At 44.8% G+C, this 19,153-nt stretch overlaps 1 protein-coding gene across 4 annotated transcripts in view; it reads right to left on the reverse strand.

Annotated features, from left to right (window-relative positions):
• The window catches only part of KMT5B (lysine methyltransferase 5B), a 55,002-nt gene that overhangs the window by 33,587 nt on the left and 2,262 nt on the right, over nt 1–19,153 (reverse strand). For 3 of the 4 annotated variants that reach the window (XM_045775945.2, XM_045775941.2, XM_045775942.2), the window contains exon 2: nt 1,345–1,580. In XM_045775945.2, coding sequence (XP_045631901.1) covers nt 1,345–1,504 — 160 coding nt within the window. In that variant the 5' untranslated portion in view covers nt 1,505–1,580. Of the gene's footprint in view, nt 1–1,344; nt 1,581–5,786; nt 5,977–19,153 lie in introns of all 4 variants that reach the window. The other variant, XM_087855086.1, reaches the window with a different exon arrangement.

Here is a 19,153-nt window from a genome sequence, read left to right on the forward strand (position 1 = left end):
ACTTCGTTTTGCTTCATTGTCAGCTCTCGCTTTGTGCCATTCCTGTCTAGTGACATTCAACGTGATGCTGTCCATCTCACACTCACTGGATTTTCCTAGCCTGTCCTCAGAATCGGTCTACGCTTGCCAAAGCGCAGCACATGTAACCATCACTTTCTACATTATTACATACTTCTGACAATTAAACTAAGGTCTTTTGCTCTATGATGCACAAAAGGAGGCCAACAGCCATTTGAAAAAACAAACAAAAAAAACAACGAAAAAAAGTTGCCTAGTCTACTAATCAGAGCCAATACCACTTGCTACGGTCACTACATTTATCATTTCCTCCAGGTTCCCATCACGTGATCTGGGGTGAGCAGGTGTCCATGAGGAGGAGAACCTATTCAGTCTTGGGCTCTCTCCCTAACTCCTATCCCAAGCAGGGCTTTCTGCCCAGTTTTTTACAGAAATAGTGACCTGCTCGGACATGGAAACGTTAAGGGCAGCCTGGGCCCAATAAACTGCATAAACCTCTAAACCTAAGGGAGGTAATCAATCCGAACTGGTGCAACCGATCCGAAACTGCTTCAAGTCCCAGGCAAGAGTTCTACCCAGGCCAGGCCAACTGCAACACAAACTAAAGCTATTCTGTAGGGGCCGGAATTAACCTCAGGAGAAGCAAGAACAGAGAAAGCTGTCCCCCTTCACACCGCTGGGTATCTTCACGCAGCTGCCTACTTACGTTCACACTTATCCTGGGGCACTGTCCTGCTCTCGAGAGAACTACTTCTTGAACTCTCAACAGTAGCCTCCTTCCCACCAAGAGGTAGCAAGGTAAAAAAGTAACTCATTATCACCATGCTCCAGTGTCAGCATAAATGACTGCTCATCCCATATAAACAGAAGAAATGGGAACAATTTGGGAAGCTGCCCTAAATGCCACTTCTCCTCTAGAGTTGACTTGATTATTCATATTGCTAAGTTTTCAAAGAAAGACATACTTACACTTACATCAGATGTAAAAAATATGGTTTGAACTTGTAGGAAATCCAGTGGCAGCACTTTAGTATTTTTCTATAGAACAGATTAAACACTCAGGTATACATTCTACAAAATATAACTTAAGGTCATGGATATAAGAGCAAAATTACAGTTATCATATTAAACATTAAACTAGAGGTATGCACATGAGATGACTATAAGAACTGGTATAACTTTGAAAGGGTGAAAAAACTCCACTGTTAATTTTGAGAACATGAACAACTGTTCTGAAAAGAACAGAGACAGAATACACATTACAAGCTGCAAAGAATTACCGCCCAGATCACAATGAAAAGAAGGACAGTCGCACTGTGTACATACATCTGCTTGACCTCCTCTCAACTGCGTGCTTGCCAGCCTTCGTGGCCTCCTTTCCCGCGTGCTGCAATTTTGATTGATTCTGCTGATGGTCATTAGACAACTTGCCTCCACTCCTCCTGCCATTCACCACCATGTTCTTGGATTCTCCCAACCACTTCATGCCCACAGACCGCCTGACCCAGGTGCATTGAGTCGCTCTCTTCAGATAGCTTAGAGAGTAATTCCAACGTTCTCTCCTGACAGAAACAAAACATGGAAAACAAAACCGGGAGGTAAATACATAAAAGATCATACTACCCGGACCCCTGAGAAAGATACAAAGTATTACGTCTTTGGTGGTGGGAGCGCAGAGGAGCGGGAGCAGCAGGGCCGCAAGGACGGAGGAACGGGAGCAGCCGAGGCCCAGCCGCCACCACCGCGGGCCGCCCCACCAAGCACGCCAAGTCCGCGCACGGCACGATCCAAGGCGTGCCACGGCACGGCTCAGGGTCTCCAAGGACAAGCGCGCCCTCAAGTTCATTGAGGAAAGGGTGGGGACACACATCCGTGCCAAGAGGAAGAGAGAGGAGCTGAGCGCCGCCACCCTGGCAGCCATGAATAAGGCGGCAGCCAAGGACTGAACCCCACCCCTCTGTATGTAATAAAGCCTTTTTTTTGGGGGAAAGGTAATTTAGTAACTAACGTTTCCACTCTTTAAAGACCACTTGGCGCCCCAAGCCATCCAGTGTCATGCTGAGGTCTACAGCACCCCCGGACTCTGGAGGGAGCGCACTCTGTCGTGCACATTGCCTGTGCTGTGCACAGAGACTGGGGTATTAGGTGCTCCATGAGTACTTATCTTTCAGACACCAGTAGGACTCATCTTGCACCTTGTTATGCTGGTATGCAGCTCAACAAACTGCTCAAATGACATGTTTCAGTAACAGTATGCTAACTGTGAGTAAACTACAAGGAAGTTCTCTCTTCTGTTAGGAGGAAAGCTTAAGAAAAAGTATCTAAGTTAAGTTTTGTCCACAACAGCTTTGTCTTCTGTGGTTAATCTGAAGTCAACAGTCAAGGTATTTCAGGGACTAATATTCAAATATCAAAGTACTGCCCATCATGAAATGTCTGCCTTTACAATCAATAACAACAAAAACTGAGAAATTGTTTTTGCTAATACAGAGATATCTTCACCATCTGAATTTTAATTAGCTGAATTTGGGAACTGAATGATTTGGATAGCGAGGGATGCTTGTAATTTATAAGGACCTTTGGAAGTAAGGGCATAACGGATTACGTTTTGCTGGTAATGGAATGAGAATAGGGACGTCCATGGCATCACCTCATTATGGAATTATGCTTTAGTATAAATCAGACTAAAAGAGCTCTGGGATAAGAAAGTGCAAACACACAGACCTTTAGAGCTAAAGGGGCTTTAAGATCCCAGTACAACTCCTTTGATTTGTAGATGGAGCCAACACGCCAGAGGCTGAGGTCCCACGCCCCAGGCCACACCATCCGGCTGCGGCAGAGTGAGAACCCAGCACAAGGTCTCTCACTACACCACACAAAGGTCAATTTCCCTTAATTTTTAAAAACACATAGAAAAACACAAATGATATATTATTTTGAAGTACTTCTAGAAACATACACCTGGTCATACCTTTAATGATACCCAACAAAAATACAAAGCATTTTTTTAAAAGCTTTATTTATTTTAAAGAGCGTGTGCATGTGTGCAAGTGAGGGGAGGGACAGAGGGAGAGAGAGGATCCAAAGCAGACTGACTCCCTGCTCAGCGCGGAGCCCCACACAGGGCTCGTTCCCACGACCCTGAAATCGTGACCTGAGCCGAAACCAAGAGTAGATGCTTAACCAACTGAGCCGCCCAGGCGCCCCGAACTACTTCCGGTATTGTTTTAAACTGGAAAATACTAAAGTTATAACCTGACCTCTTCAAGTCCTCTTCTTTCTCGAGATGCCTATGCTGCTAAGGCAGCAAGCGAAGCCCGCGCCCGGGCACAGACATGACAGGAATCACAGCCACTGCCCACAGCAACCTCCCTACCACCTGCCCTTCCGCCTTTTGCTTCACCCCCTAGTTCTGCACCTTCAGAGGAAAAGAACAAGGAGGAGAAGGTGAAGTGCTTTTGGTCCTTTAGGAAGTCCATCTCAAGAATGCCCTCCTAGAACACACGGTTTAAGGAGCACGACTGAAGATGTGTTTTCAGGACTCAGGAGTCCTAATACCCTTCAACAGCGAGACATAAAATAGAACCACATGGAACAGAAAAGAGCAATGTGGTTTTTAAAGAGAAGAGAGAAAAGAAACAGCAACTCATCTCTCCACAGAGAATCCTGAATTCCAACCACAATCCTCACTCAGAGACAAAAAGCAGAAAACCCATGGATGGAGCCCAGCAACTTCTCCTTAGTAAGCCCCCCATGTGGCTCTGAGGTAAACTCCAGTGTGAGAATCATTGTTCTCCATTACTTACTCATTCACTCGATCATTTGTCAGGGCAAAGAAGAGATGCCAACATTTTAATCTGAGGAAATTATACCTATTGACCTAATTTTTTCCCTCAGAATTAGGAAAAGTTCACCAATAAATCATTTTAGCAGCACACTTCAGCCCAGTTCATGGAACAGAGACTGAGATCCACTCTAACGTACACATAATTTCAACTCAATTGAGGATTAATGAACCATCCAAATTGGAGCAAATTCATAACCCTGAGTCTCATTTATATTTCAGTCAACCGATAATATTTTGTTTGAACTTAAATACTAAGGTATCACTCTGTCAGTCACAGAATACGGCTGAATTTCTTTAGTATGAATACACTGCACATGTCTGCATAGATTCTAGCAAAGGTTCCAACACTCTCCACTTGTCCGGATAACAACGGCTGTCATTAAGGCGAAAATCTTTACTTATACTCACAAATGAATTATTTTGTAAAACCAGTGCTAGTGAAGCTATCAGAAATTTGGGAGCTACTTATAAATTTCTAGCTCAAGGGGAGCCTATGTGGCTCAGTCTGATAAGCGTCTCCTTCGCCTCAGGCCATGATCTCAGGGTCCTTGGATCAAGCCCCGAATCGGGCTCTCTGCTCAGTGGGGAGCCTGCTTGTCCCTCTCTCTCTGCCCCTCCTCCTGCTCATGCTCTCTCAGATAAGTAAATAAAATCTTTAAAAAAATAAATTTCTAGCTCAAAATGAATGTATATTCTAATTATCTGGTCATTGACGGTTCTGCCCTCCTGCGTGTGGACTCTGTTCCAGTTGGCACGGTTTTTTCCCGTAAGACCACAAGCTGAAAGAACACTTACATATTAAAGGTGGAGATGGAATTTCAAAAGCTAACACAGCCAATACTGTAGCAGACTGTGGAGAAACAGAAGGTGAGGACACTGCGTGGCTAGCAAAGCCTAAAGGCTTCACAGCTCCCACAGAGGTCCCACTCCCAACAGAGGCAAGGGTGCAGTCTCTCTGGCCTGGGACACAGATGGCTCACATAGAAATACCACCATGGTCTTGGCTTGGTTGACAGCGTCTGAGCTAAATGGCCACTAACTATACTTAGAAGCAAAAATTACCTGAAATTTATGCCAAAATTGGCAGAAAAAAAAATTTCGAGAAAGGAGTATTGGCCACTCCTTAAATGGCGTAACAACTACAAAACTTTCTCTGTTCGGATTTCCCAATACAGTTGACCCTTGAACAACATGGGTTTGAACTGTGCGGGTCCACTTCCTCGTGAATTTTTTTTTTAAATAAATACGTACAGCACTATAAATGCATTTTCTCTTATGATTTTCTTAGTAACATCTTCTGTACCTTACATTACTGTAAGAATACAGTATACAATACGTGTAACATACAAAATTTGTGTTAACCATTTATTTTGTCTTGAAGGCTTCTGGTCAACAGTAGGCTGTTAGTAGTTAAGTTTTTAAGGAGTCAAAAGTCGTACATGGAATTCTGACTGCACAGGGGCGTTCAAGGGTCAAGTGTGTAAAAATATCAGGAAAATTATTAGACGGCTACTATACTCCTGAGGATACAGCAAAGAACAAAAACAGCTTTCTGCCCTCATATGTGCTTATATTCCAATGAAGAAATCTCTAGGAAGTAACAAACTAACAAATCAATGCCAGCACCTTGGAGAAAATAAAGCAGTTTCTAAGTGGCACGGAGTGTTTCAGGTGGCGTGGGGCGGGGGGGAAGCCAGGCAGCAATGGGGAGCGTGCACCAGCAGAGGGCAAGCACAAAGACGGGGGGAGAAAAGCAGTGGGTGTGCAGGCACACGGTGCCTAGTGTGGCTGTGGCAGGGTGAGTGGGGCGGGAGGTCAGCCCGGCTGACAGAACATGTAACAGAGGGCCTCAAAGCCACTGCTGAGACCGGACATGAACTCTCAGGGAGATGGAAAGCGGGAATGATGTGGTCCAAGTTACCATTTTAAAGGCCCATGCTTGGGACGCCTGGGTGGCTCAGTCGGTGAAGCGGCTGCCTTCTGCTCAGGTCATGATCCCAGGGTCCTGGGATCGAGTTCTGCATCGGGCTCCTTGCTCAGGGGGGAGCCTGCTTCTCCCTCTGCTGCCTCTCCCCCCTGCCTGTGCTCTCTTGCTCTGACAAACATAAAATCTTTAAAAAAATAAAAATAATAAAAAAAATAAAGGCCCATGCTAGCTGTTTGCTACGTGGAGAAAAGCTCACAAATAAATGCTTTTAAAAAACAGCAGCTCTCATGCCACTACGAGTAACTGGGGAACGTGAGAGAAAGCACCAGTTAAGAGGCCACTGCGCTGAGCCAGAGGATGCTGGTGGCTCGGAGCAGCGCAGGTGGCGAGAGTAGCTGGTTTCGAGATCTCTTCTGAAGATTCAAGGATAGACAGGATCTTTGAAAGAAAGAGGACTCTGATGTGCCTCCAAATTCAAGTAAGCTTTTTACAGAGGTGCAAAGACTACAGGAAGCTCAGGTCTTGGCAGGGGTCGGTGCACGAGTTTGGTTTTGGTCCTGTGTGAGACGCCCGGTAGAGACCAAGCGGAGACGCTGAATGGGCTGCCGGATCCAAGGGCCTGGGTCCCGGTCAGGTGGTCAGAGCACTAATGGGATGAGATGACATCACCCAGGGGTGAGTACAGATGAAAGAAGTCTAAGGATAGAGGGGCAGCCCTCGAGACCAGGAATCAGCAGCCAAGGATACCGAAAGGGGCAGCTAGGGAGGGAGGAGGAGAAGCAAGAGCAAACGGGGATCAGCGCTTCAGGAAGGCAGGGACCCACTTGGGCACGGGCTGCAGATGTTCACGAGGCCAAGTTCTCTCTCAGGAGCTGAAGCTCGCGGACAGGACGGGCCACTGATGATCTGTGAGAATGATGGAGAACTTCTAAAATGGATGTGATGTCTTGAAACACGGGCTTGTGGGGAAAGATTTAGATGGCAGAGAGGAATGTAAGGAATAATAAATAGAGTCCCAAGGTCTAGGTCATTTGTTTCAAATTAGAGGAGAAAACCGCACGTGACCGAAAGGACACATGTAAATTAAACTCAGAGGACAGGGATGATGGGAAGGGGTTAATTTGAGAATGGCATCCCTTCGGAGAGTTTCTAAGGATCTTTAAAAAAAAAAAAAAAAAGTCCCCCCCACCACATCAGCAGGGAGCCTGCTTCTCCCTCTCCCACTCCCTGCTCCCCGTGCTCGTGCTCTCTCGCTTGCTCTCTTTCTCAGACAAAATAAAATCTTAAAAAGAAGAGTTTTTAAAAGAACAGAGTAGTTTTCTACTGGAGTGACAAAAACCACCTGAGTGTAAGAGGGTGGAGTTCCTGAGGGCACTGCGCAAGGCTCTGCTCCCTCTATTTTTTTTTTTTTTTAAAGATTTTATTTATTTATGTGACAGAGAGACAGCCAGCGAGAGAGGGAACAGAAGCAGGGGGAGTGGGAGAGGAAGAAGCAGGCTCACAGTGGAGGAGCCTGACGTGGGACTCGATCCCGGATCGCCAGGATCACGCCCTGCGCCAAAGGCAGACGCCTTAACGACTGCGCCACCCAGGCGCCCCTCTGCTCCCTCTCTTTTTATGAGTGTTCACAAGAACGATGCAAGCGGGCTCTGAGGAAACACGGCTGTGCCAACGCTCCGGGACAGGCAGCACCAGTCCCCCAAGGCTCACCCACTCTGAAGTCAACAGGAAAGGAGGATTCACCTCACGCGGCTTCACTGGACCAACAGGTGGGGAAGGAAGCACCTACTTCAGATTCTACCATCAAACATAAATTTTAAAAAGGGCAGGCAATTTGTGATTATACAAAACATACTTGAAAACCGCTAAACTAAGAGTTGCACTTAAAGAGGAAAATGCTTAAAGATTTAGAGCTGTATTTAAAGAGGAAACTTTTTATATAATAATACCATAACTAAGGTAGGAGGCGCGCACACATACCACCACCACGCAGTCCCAATCACCAACAGCATTCCTCGTCTTCGGGGAACTGGGATTAAAATTTTAAAAAATTCCCGCCCCAAATGTTTACTATTTATAATCAGGAAAAAACAAAAAACAAAACCAAAAAACCTGCTGACACTTGAAAATTTTTCAAAGGAAGCACAGAGCTGTTTCATAGAAACTGTGCTTGGCTCCTGTCAAGTGCCTGCACTGTTCCCAGCAGTGACAGATCCTCAACAAAGGTCAAGGTCCTTCTCTCCTCCCACTGTCCCTCCGTGGACACATGGGGGGTTGTAAACTGTTTAGTGACTTTTGACTTAACTGCTCATGCCCATTTCGAAAACTCTGGTTCTAATCCTTTCCTATTTAAAGCTCTTGGACGTTTCCTGCTGAATGTCTTAAACACAAACCAGGATTTTAAAAACTGTGTCAGAAAAATGAAAACATTGGGAAGCCTGGGTGGCACAGCGGTTAAGCATTTGCCTTCGGCTCAGGGCGTGATCCCGGCGTTATGGGATCGAGCCCCACATCAGGCTCCTCCGCTATGAGCCTGCTTCTTCCTCTCCCACTCCCCCTGCTTGTGTTCCCTCTCTCGCTGGCTGTCTCTATCTCTGTTGAATAAATAAATAAAATCTTTAAAAAAAAAAAGAAAAGAAAAATGAAAACACTGATTCCAAAAGAATCAAGAATTTTGATATAATTCCTGTGATATTACCAAGAATTCTCTAACCAGTTTACATGTTGAACTTGTCTCAGTTTATCTTAGAGAAATTACCCAGTGGCAAAGAAACAAGTTCCAAGGGGCTGAGAAGGTAGCACACATTTTAAAAAAGCAGGCTCTAGCTTGCTGGAGGACTTTTGGAAAACTTCACCGAGAAAAAGCAGAGCAAACACTTTTCAAGTGATTCAGCTACAATATGCTGAGAAAACAATTCAAAACACCAAATGGTTAACAGTATTATCTCTGGAGAATGAGATCAGGAGCAATTTTTGTGTTACGTGGTATATTTTTCACGAGGTTCAACTTTTCAAAATGAGCATATATTACTTTTATAATAAAAATTTAAACATATAAAAATGAAAATAAAACAGACATCATAAAAATCCTTACACATCATTCTTATGTAAGTTAAAGCCAATTTCTAAAACCTTAAATACAGTAATTCAAACATCAGGGAAGTCAAATGTCACTGAAATACTTCCACACGTTTCTGATGCTTTTGCTTGTGGACTGGCTCTGCGATGCTCAAGTGCCACGATCCCAGACTCCCCGGAGCTTTATATTTACAATAAGCACAAGGAAGACAAACACAAAGAGTATAAAAATGAAAGAAAGCACTATCCAAAGAGGAGACAAAAAACAAACACACCCCCCCCCCAAAGGAACAAAAGCGCCCACACTGGACCAGGAGTGACTGCACAGGCTAGGGTCAGTGCCAACAATGTCCCACCAATGAAGTAAAAATCCAATTTCCATTCTAGGCTCACACGCCTGGCCTATATGCAATAGCAAAAACAGAGTATTTGGAAATTGTTACGAACTACCATTAACAGACCCTATTTTGCTGGTGCCTATAAAGCTTTCGCATGACCCAGCCCTGCCCCCTCTCCCCTCGCTCCAGCTACAACTCCAGACAGCCCAGTTCTCATCTGCCTAGTGTGCTAGGCGTGTTCCCTACACAGGGCCTTTGTACTTGGGATGCCGTCAAGCTGCCCACCAGCCCCCCCCATCCCAGTCCTCCATCCCACAGACCGCCTGGTTATACGCTTTCCCTTTCGTGGTGCTTAGTGCAACTGTACGCACTTCTTCATGTAATTACTTGATGATACTCGGCTTCCCCACTGCAGCGTGTGCTAAGGTGCACTTCCGTATCACTGGAGCCTAGCACAAGGCCCAACACATCACAGGTCCATTCATATCACATCCCCCTTCCAGCTGCAAACCTCACTGCTACATATAAGCCCAACTGGTGATTAGTTCTTTCTCTTCAATCTAAAGTTACAAAAAGGCTCTACGATAATATGTCAAGGAATCGCAAATCAGTCTTTATCAATGATTATGCCAAGTCCATCTGTAATCAAGATATATCCAAGGTTCCATGGAATCCTAGAATAATTCATACTGTCAGGCCAATATAAGAAGCCCCGTGAAGCTATCAGAGGCACTTGTGGTCAATATCCCGTATTGCAGGGGCGCCTGGGTGGCTTAGTCGTTAAGCATCTGCCTTGGCTCAGGGCGTGAACCCGGCGTTCTGGGATCGAGCCCCACATCAGGCTCCTTCGCTGGAAGCCTGCTTCTTCCTCTCCCACTCCCCCTACTTGTGTTCCCTCTCTCACTGGCTGTCTCTATCTCTGTCAAATAAATAAATTAATTAATTTTTAAAAAATCCCGTAATACACCTTGACAAGACAGTTCCTCACTTGCCAGTTTATTAGACGACAACCATGAATTCACGATCACACCTGTAACCTTACAACCTGCTCCTATAAATACTGTCAGAAGTGTCACTGGGGGGGCGCCTGGGGTGCTCAGCCGTTAAGCGTCTGCCTTCGGCTCAGGTCATGATCTCAGGGTCCTGGGATCGAGCTCGCATCGGGCTCCCTGCTCGGCGGGAAGCCTGCTTCTTCCTCTCCCACTCCCCTTCCTTGTGTTCCCTCTCTCGCTGTCGATCTCTGTCAAATAAATAAATAAAATCTTTAAAAAAGAAAGAAAGAGAGAAAGAAAGAAAGAGAGAGAAAGATGGATCATTGGAGAAGCTGATGACTAAGTATCGCTGCTGCTTTCTTTTCCAGCTTTGGTAGAGTCAAACTCATCAAGCATTTTGCTTCAACTGATTTAACAGCCTCGCCAAGCAGCCTCAGGTGGTAAAGCCCCATCGGACCCAGAGAGAGATGGCACCTGACTCAGAGCAGTTTCCCACAATACTTAGTAAGATATGGCTAAAGATAAAATCCAAGATGAAATGATGGCCAGAGCAAGCACTGCTATCATGCGGAACTGGTCGTGCTAACTGCTCCAAAGGAGACTGTAGAGGGCTGAAAAATGGTCCTCAAAGATCTCCGGTCCTAAGCCAGAACTCGTGAATATTAGCTTCTAAGGAAAAGGGTCTTTGGAGAGGTGATTTCAATTATGGATTTTGAGATGACACAGGTTATCTGAGTGGGCTCTAAATGCTATCACAAGAGACCTTATGAGAGCGGAAGAAGGAGTTTTGACACCACACACCCAAGAGAAGGAGAGTCGAGGGCTGCAGTGACGCGGCCACCAGCGAAGGAACGCCACAGCAGAAGCCGGCAGAGGCAAGGAACGGGTTCTCTCCTATGGCCTCCAGGGGGAGCCCTACCACACCTTGACTATGGCCCAGTGAAACAGATGGTGAACCTCGGGCCTGCCCAACTTAGAATACACCTCTGCTGTTTGAGGCCACCAAATTTGGAGTAATTTGTCACAGCAGCCACAGGCAACTAATACAGAGACCATGACAAAGTAAACCAAGGTGAAAATGCTTTACAGTTACCAAACCCCCAAAACACATTAAATTTCAATGTATCACAGGAAAAACTCTTAAACTTTGAAAAGTTGTTTTAAATATACTTTTAAAAAAGGTCATTTCCCCCCTTCAACTGCAGGTGTGAACCGCGGCTACAAAGAGAGCTATATGGATTTTGAAGATAAAGCTGGCATCTCAATTACCCATTTAATTGCTTTAACCCCAGATAACCAAGACCTTCCATAGAAGTGTTATGATCGAACATTCTTATATTGATATGAAAATTTTACAATAAAAATGAAAACTAAAACCCTCAGGGTTTCTCATTTAGCAGAACACTTGAAACAACAAAACATGCACTACTGGTTAAGTCCACGATCAGACATTACAACACCTAAGCCCACTGATCTGCAACTGGGCATGCAAGAAACTCCCCCCTAACTGTCTCAGGACAAAAAATATTGATTCGCGGTTCCTTATTTATGCAGTAATGTCCAATATTCATCCAATATGTATCACAACAAAGAATTTGATATAAGAAAGATTTGTCTTCAATTGTCTTGGTAGGTATTTCCAAAATAAAGGTTTTAGCTGATGTGGTTGTTGGGAGAAATTCTGCAAAAACAAAACAAAACAACCTGCTTCCCCATCTCTCCACATCTGATCCACCTGCTTACCTAGTAGTGCCCATAAATAAAATCAAGGATGCTTCCTTTGTTACTCCTGACACCCCCACAGCATTTTACTTTTCTATAAACAGATGCCACCTAGTGTCAAAAGTCCATAAGTACAGCCCACAGTTCCTCAGAAGTTGCGAGGTAAGCAGAACAAAGAACAATTTTTTTTACTGGCCAAAGACATGGATGAGAAAAAACTTCCAAAAGGTGATTCTTGGGCTGGGTCATCAAGGCCAAGACCAAGTCTGCTGGGTGACAGACTGCAGGAGGCAGCGCACACAGCATTCAGAATGGGGCTCTGGACGGAGTCAATGCACCCGGGTTCCACTCTGACCCCATTCATTACTCTCTGGCAGTGCAGCCGTGGATTCACAGTACAGTCATTTAACCTACAAATGCCTCGTAAGTGAAATGAAAACAGGACCGACCTCCTCAGTTTGGCACATGGATCAAATGAGCAGAAATAGCTAATAAAGATCTCCAGGTGTCCCCTCCTCAAGTGACGAAGGCGGAAACAGAAGGTCAGATACGTTGGGTGACGCACTGTTCACAAAACTTAAAACGATCAAGTAGAAACTTCCCCTCCATTCCTTATCCTACCATAACTCTCCCAAGAAAACAATCACATCACGATTTCCATTGAAAAGAGTACACATTTTCAAGAGAATAAAAGGACTGGGGTGCTAATTTATGATAGAAACCTAAGATCAGCTTTGCTTTACCTAAGATCAGCTTTGCTTTTCCTACTGCTCCTGAAGAAATGTGGCTTCCGGCAAAAATGTAGAATTAAAAATCACACCAAACTACACACCTCACACATCAACATCCAGCGGGATTACAGACTTTGTTACAGTGCAAGTTAGCCCGTTGTGTTTCTGGTAAGACTTTTTTTTTTCCTTACGGTAACTCCAATTTTTTTTTCTTTTTAAAATTTTAAGTAATCTCTACACCCAGCGTGGGGCTTGAACTCACCGCCCCGAGATCAAGAGTCTCATGCTCCACCGACTGCACCAGCTGGGCGCCCAACTTTAACTCCACTTTTATTTTACTTTATTTTTTTTTAAAGATTTTATTTATTTATTTGACAGAAATAGAGACAGCCAGCGAGAGAGGGAACACAAGCAGGGGGAGTAGGAGAAGAAGAAGCAGGCTCATAGCAGAGGAGCCTGATGTGGGGCTCGATCCCGGAACGCCGGGATCACGCCCTGAGCCGAAGGCAGACTGCGCCACCCAGGCGCCCCTAACTCCACTTTTAAAACAATAAATAATAGTTCCTCCGTTCATTTACCATTTAATTCTCACACCCTGTAAAGTATGTACTTTTTTTTTCCTTGGTTATACAGAGGGAAGGTGGCAGGATTTGCTCACTTATACTCTATAAAGGATCCTACTGCTGAAAGAGCATGTGGATGGAGGTGACAGAAGCTCAAATGCAACAGTAGCAGGGAGAGGGTGAGACAGAGGAAAAGTTCTGGTGTTTCAAAGAGAAGGTTGGCAAGACTTGGCAACAAATCAGACGCAGGTGGTGAGGGACAGAAGGGAATTTAAGATGGGTCAAAAGTCTCTAGGTGGGGAGACTGCGAGATTGCCACAAACTACAGAAGAAACAGGTTTGCAGGAAAGATGAGAAAGATTACATCTGCTGAATTTGAGGAGGGGGGGTTCACAACCCAGGAAGCTGTCCAAGACATCAGAACTCACAAGAGAAGTGGGGGTTGTGAAGACAGCAACACTAACAAAAACGACTTTACAGTTTACCAAGCGTTTCAACATTATCTCAATTCAGAGAATCACAGAACTGCAAACAAAAAGTCTTAGATTAAAAGAAAGAGGCTCAGGAATCCCTGCCTGCCCCAAGTAATTCACTCCTCCTGACAAGATAATATGCTACCAAGACACGAAAGCGAAGGAAAAAAAAAATGTTGAGCTTTCTCATGGGCTGTTAGTGGAAGGAACGGGGGGAGGGAAGAGAGAAGGAAATACATGGGGCAGAAGCACGCACAGGGAGAGAGACGGAGGTCCTGCAGACAGTGTGCAACACACAGCTAAGGAAACGTCTGCTCAAGACGGGAGGGGAGAACTGAGTATGGCAGAGGTGACCTGGCAGTCCCGCACAGGACAGAGAGACAGCTCTGAGTTCTCAGTTCCCAGGCACCATTTTCACAGCCTCGCTCTTGCCAGCATCCCAGAACTGTGCCTTGACGTGCATCCTGCTGTTTACCCCGGCACAGCCCTTTAATCATATACTGTACATTCAACGTATGTGTCAACGTGGAGCAAAAACATCGAGTTCTCTCACATGTACTTTATATACAATAAAAGTAGTAAACGCGTACAAGAACATACACAATACCACTGCTAGCTATCACCCCCATTTTACAAATGAGAGCAAGTCTTAGAGAATTAGAAACACGTTAAGCTGAGGCTGGGTTGAGAGCCTGTACACTCCTGACACTATGAAGAAAGCGATACAATCCTAACACAAACAAAATTTTAAACATACTTTGACCCATATTTGAAGAGTGAGACCCTAGAACAAAAGTGGCATGGTTCCTAATTTCATGGAACTCAGAGGATAGCTGGGAAGAGAAACAACCCTAATAAGTATGGAACTACAAATTCTGGTAAGAGATTTAAAGGAAACAAATAGTATAGAGAGAATCATGTGGGAACAGACTACATTGGACGACCAGGGAAAAGAAATAAAAAGCACAAATACAGAAAAAAAATCACCCCTCTTTTGGGGGGGGGGTGTCAAAAACACTCCTGGTATCTATCTACATCAAACAAGTATCTTCTGAGGCAACTGGCTTTGTCTAAATCCTCTTGGACCCTGAGTGAGGTCTGTTTTTGTTTCTCTTTTGAAGGGGGGAGAGGAGGTTTCCATATGGCCTCTCTAGCCCCAGACTCCACTGGTTCACTGGCTGAAGGATCAGGCCGCCCTTTACTCTTCAGTGGGGGGAACTCCGTCTTCCTAAGAGTAGGTTGGTTCTCTTGCTAAAAACACATATCCCTCCACATCATGCAACACAGGCACTTCCTTGAAAATAAAAATACCCCTCAGAGGGGCGCCTGGGTGGCGCAGGCGTTAAGCGTCTGCCTTCGGCTCAGGGCGCGATCCCAGAGTTCTGGGATCGAGCCCCACATCAGGCTCTTCCTCTGGGAGCCTGCTTCTTCCTCTCCCACTCCCCCTGCCTGTGTTCCCTCTCTCACTGGCTGTCTCTTTGTCAAATAAATAAAAATAAAATCTTAAAAAAAAATACCCCTCAGAGATCATTACACTGTACAGCTACTGCAACCTTGTTCTACAAATCAGACAGACAAAATGAATCATTCTGCAGACCGAGAATCCAGTATTTATCAAGAACCTACTGGGAGCCATCGGGCACTGTTCGTGGTGCTGGAATATTGTTGCATCTACGGAACGCTAGAGGGCGCGTGTGAACTTCAGCTTTCAGGAAAATCGGGCATGGCTACTAGAGTGGGAGCCCTTGCGTGTCCAAAGGGAAGGCTGTGAAAACCGGCTATCTGAAGAACAGGGCAGAAAGGTGCAGAGTGGAAAGCAGGATGACCCTTCACTGAAGGGACCTTCTGCCTGAGACCTGAGAGGCAATCTCAGTGCCATCAGAGATCTGCTGGGCAGGACTTCTTTTTTTTTTTTAATAAAGATTTTATTTATTTATTTGACAGAGAAAGAGACAGCGAGAGAGGAAACACAAGCAGGGGGAGTGGGAGAGGGAGAAGCAGGCTACCAGCTGAGCAGGGAGCCCAATGTGGGGCTCGATCCCAGAACGCTGGGATCATGACCTGAGCTGAAGGCAGACGCTTAACAACTGAGCCACCCAGGCACCCCTGGTGGGCAGGACTTCTGATAAAGATGCTCAAGTTGAAACCACAGGTGTTTGTTTCACCCTGACACATCAGTGAGGGTTCATCTGCTTGGCAACCCTATGAGGTTGGTGACACAGGCATTAGCACTACATGTGAGATGGCTAAAGCTCAGAAATAAAGTTCCTCCCTGAAGCCAAACTGCTATTCAGTGGTAAGGCTGGGTCTAACCCTCTAGCGCTCAAACTGAAGTCTGGGGTTTACTCCAATACTTGAGCCGCATGGGCATCACCTGTAAATAAAAAGACTTATCACTAGGGAATGCTCCCTTGGTCTATTTACTTCTTCTTTAGCGTACTATTATTAATACAGAAAAGAGAGACATCTAGTAGAGATGGAACTGACAAGTGGGAGCCATACAGAAGTAGGAGCCATTAAGCTTTCGGGGCCATTAACATACTCGAGCCTCTCCATTCTAAAACCCAACTGATGGTGAGCTACAGCAATTCAGAAAAAGGGAGGGAAAACTACACAGGACATATAGATGAACCATGTATACTAATTAGAGAGAGGTCAAAATATTAAAACACCTCTTAGAAGTGAGGAAACAGGGTGGCAATTAAGTGTAAACGATAAAATATAATTTAGAATTGGAAGTGATCTCCGAGATTACAGCTCGGTTGTAGAAGGTGAGGCTTGGCCCCGCGTCTTACATAGATAATGACAGAGCAGACCGGAACCCAGGTGTTGATTCTTACTCCAATGGTCCTTCATCCAGCTCCAGAATTACATGTAATGGAGTCATCACTGCATACAACCCTAGAAGGCTGTGTGGTTTGAGTCTGTCTCACACAGACATCAGACAGCCCCAAATCTGGCTGGCAGAGGCGGGAGCCAGAGACAGTAAGTGACCAAACTGGTCCTTTGGCACGATGGATGCAAAACTGTGAAGCCAAACATAATTTCGAGCCATCAATGGCTATGGAAATCAGTGATTTCTTCTCTCCTGTGAGAATATCTTAGGATACAAACAGTTCCTGGTGCCATCACCAGCTCTATGAAGATAATATATCCACTCTGTCTTCAAGCAGTACAGAGGACAAAAAAGAAAAAAAAAAAGGTTTGGTTTGGTTTTGTTAAAGCTAACATTAGGCATTACCATGGCTTTACAAAAATAAGGTTATGAGTCTTTCCTGTACAGATGGACTCTCTCCATGGCATTCCTTTAAAATAGTAAAATCCTGTAATGCAGATAAATTAAGATATCCATGACTAAAATTTAAGAATATGTCTGTTGAAACAAAATGTGTTTGTAAATGACAAGTGCTTTATTTGAGTAGGACAAAAAGAAACTCCGATCACAATAAATACAGGGTTAGATACTGGTCAGGCATAACCTTTCCTCTCAGACGACACTTCAAATTATGGGGGAGAAAAAGGGACTATAGTAATAACTAAAGTAAAAGCAGATTTGTAAAGGGTTTTTTGGGGGAGGGGTGATATAGAGTTGGGAGAAAAAATTTAAAGAAAGCTGTTAAACTTTCCCTCATTAAAAATCCTTTAGACAAAGACCTAGAGTACTCACTCCCTACTGTTTGCTAGGACCCCCTCCTTGTACAGCACGTTCAATGGAACTCAGACATTAAAACTTCAGGGCTTAACTCATATTTCAAACTTAAGAGCTCCAAATAGAAAGCAGTTTTATGAGTTCAAAGTTGGCAGTCTATCCAAGAAATTACTTTTCAAATCACTGCGTTCTAATACTTAGAACACCCTAATGATTATAATTTCAAATGCATTAGCTAATTTTAATTTTATCTTGTAATAATTTGAGCTTGTGCTTCTTATAGCAATTAAACCCATTTCCTACACCAAGACATGTCAGTAAAATAAGTTTTTGCCCCCAAAATAACTAAAAATCAGACTGAAAAATTCCGTTACATCCTATATAAAAAACTTCTTTCTACTGCATTCGGCTGTATCTGAGCTAGAACCACCCCATGGTCTCTCCTTGCATTCCCTTAGTGCATCTATGTAACCAGCACTGTGTCACAGCGGAGCAAGGATACAGGGTCCCTGCATGGAAAACTCAACAATTACAGTGTTCTAGGGCTAACACATAACAGAGCCCCGCAACTCTTGCTCCATGGAGAAGGATTTTGGTGAGTGGAGAAAAAGTAAAGCTAATATATGGTAGGCAAGAGTACAAAATAATGGAATCCACGTGGTTTATCCGAAAGGATTTGCTCTCACAAGCCATGGGAAGGACATTCCTGTGGACGGGGAGCTGTGCCGATGGCACACATGTTTTTGCAACACAACTGGGCCACATACTACGTAGAGAAAAATCAGATTCGATCCCAGATTTATATGACCCAAGGGAAAAACAACACATCAACATCCCCACCCACAAAACTCTTTGCTCAAACACACAAACAGCCTGTGACCACTTCCTTCACGTCATATTCTGCTATACGACCCAACCCTCCTCCGGAGCCTCCCCCCAGTACGCCCACTGCTATCTGGTTCAAGCACAGACAGCAGTTCAATGTGTCTGAGAAGACGGATGAACATACATACGGGCAGGAGAGCACTTGGAAATTACTGTGAGAGAGTCTGGTTTCAAAGTTCATGGGTACAAAATTGAGCCCTTCTCTCCTCCTTAAGACTAAGTACCCATAATACTCCTTTCACTCGCAAGCTAAGTTGCTTTGTTAATAACAACGTTTTAAAATAACATTAGAATGGACATATTTCAAAACACCAAATACAAGCTATGAAGCTCCGTAACTTGGAGATTAACAAGTTCACTTCCATCAAATGCCTACTGAGCAGCTACTCTGCACCGGCCGAGGCAGAGGAAATAAGAATCCAACAAGTTCACACGAAAGCTGAAGGGATGGACAAACAACCAAATATAATACCAAGTAACAATTGCTCAGGGAACATAGAGGAAGTGTGCATCCTCCAGAGTGGGCCAGTCTTTGCAGGTAACTTTCTCTCTGGGCCTTTCTGAAGGATGGGGGGCGGGCAGGGGGCAGAAGGTGGCTAGGAATGCTGAGCAGAACGTGACCAAAAGGTGCCTGGCATGAGAAGCTCATTGCGCTAGAGCCTTGGAAAAGGAGAGTAGAATGTAGAATGTTTAAAGTTTAAAAACTGGAAAATGGGCCGGGAGTTCCCCCACATGCTGGGATTAAAGCGTTTGTGGACTTTATTCTTGGAATATAGGGAACCCCGACAGTGACGAGGCCACACCCGTGTTTCAAGAAGCCAAACGTTCGGCTACAAAGTAAACTTGTGTCCACAGCCAAGTAACTCTTTAGGTACGTTCCTCAGATATACAAGTCACCGGCGATTATTTCAGGCGAAAATTATTTCCCCC

This window comes from Ursus americanus, chromosome 24, assembly GCF_024610735.1.
Source record: "Ursus americanus isolate L20-20 chromosome 24, mUrsAme1.1.p, whole genome shotgun sequence".
Lineage (NCBI taxonomy): Eukaryota > Metazoa > Chordata > Mammalia > Carnivora > Ursidae > Ursus > Ursus americanus.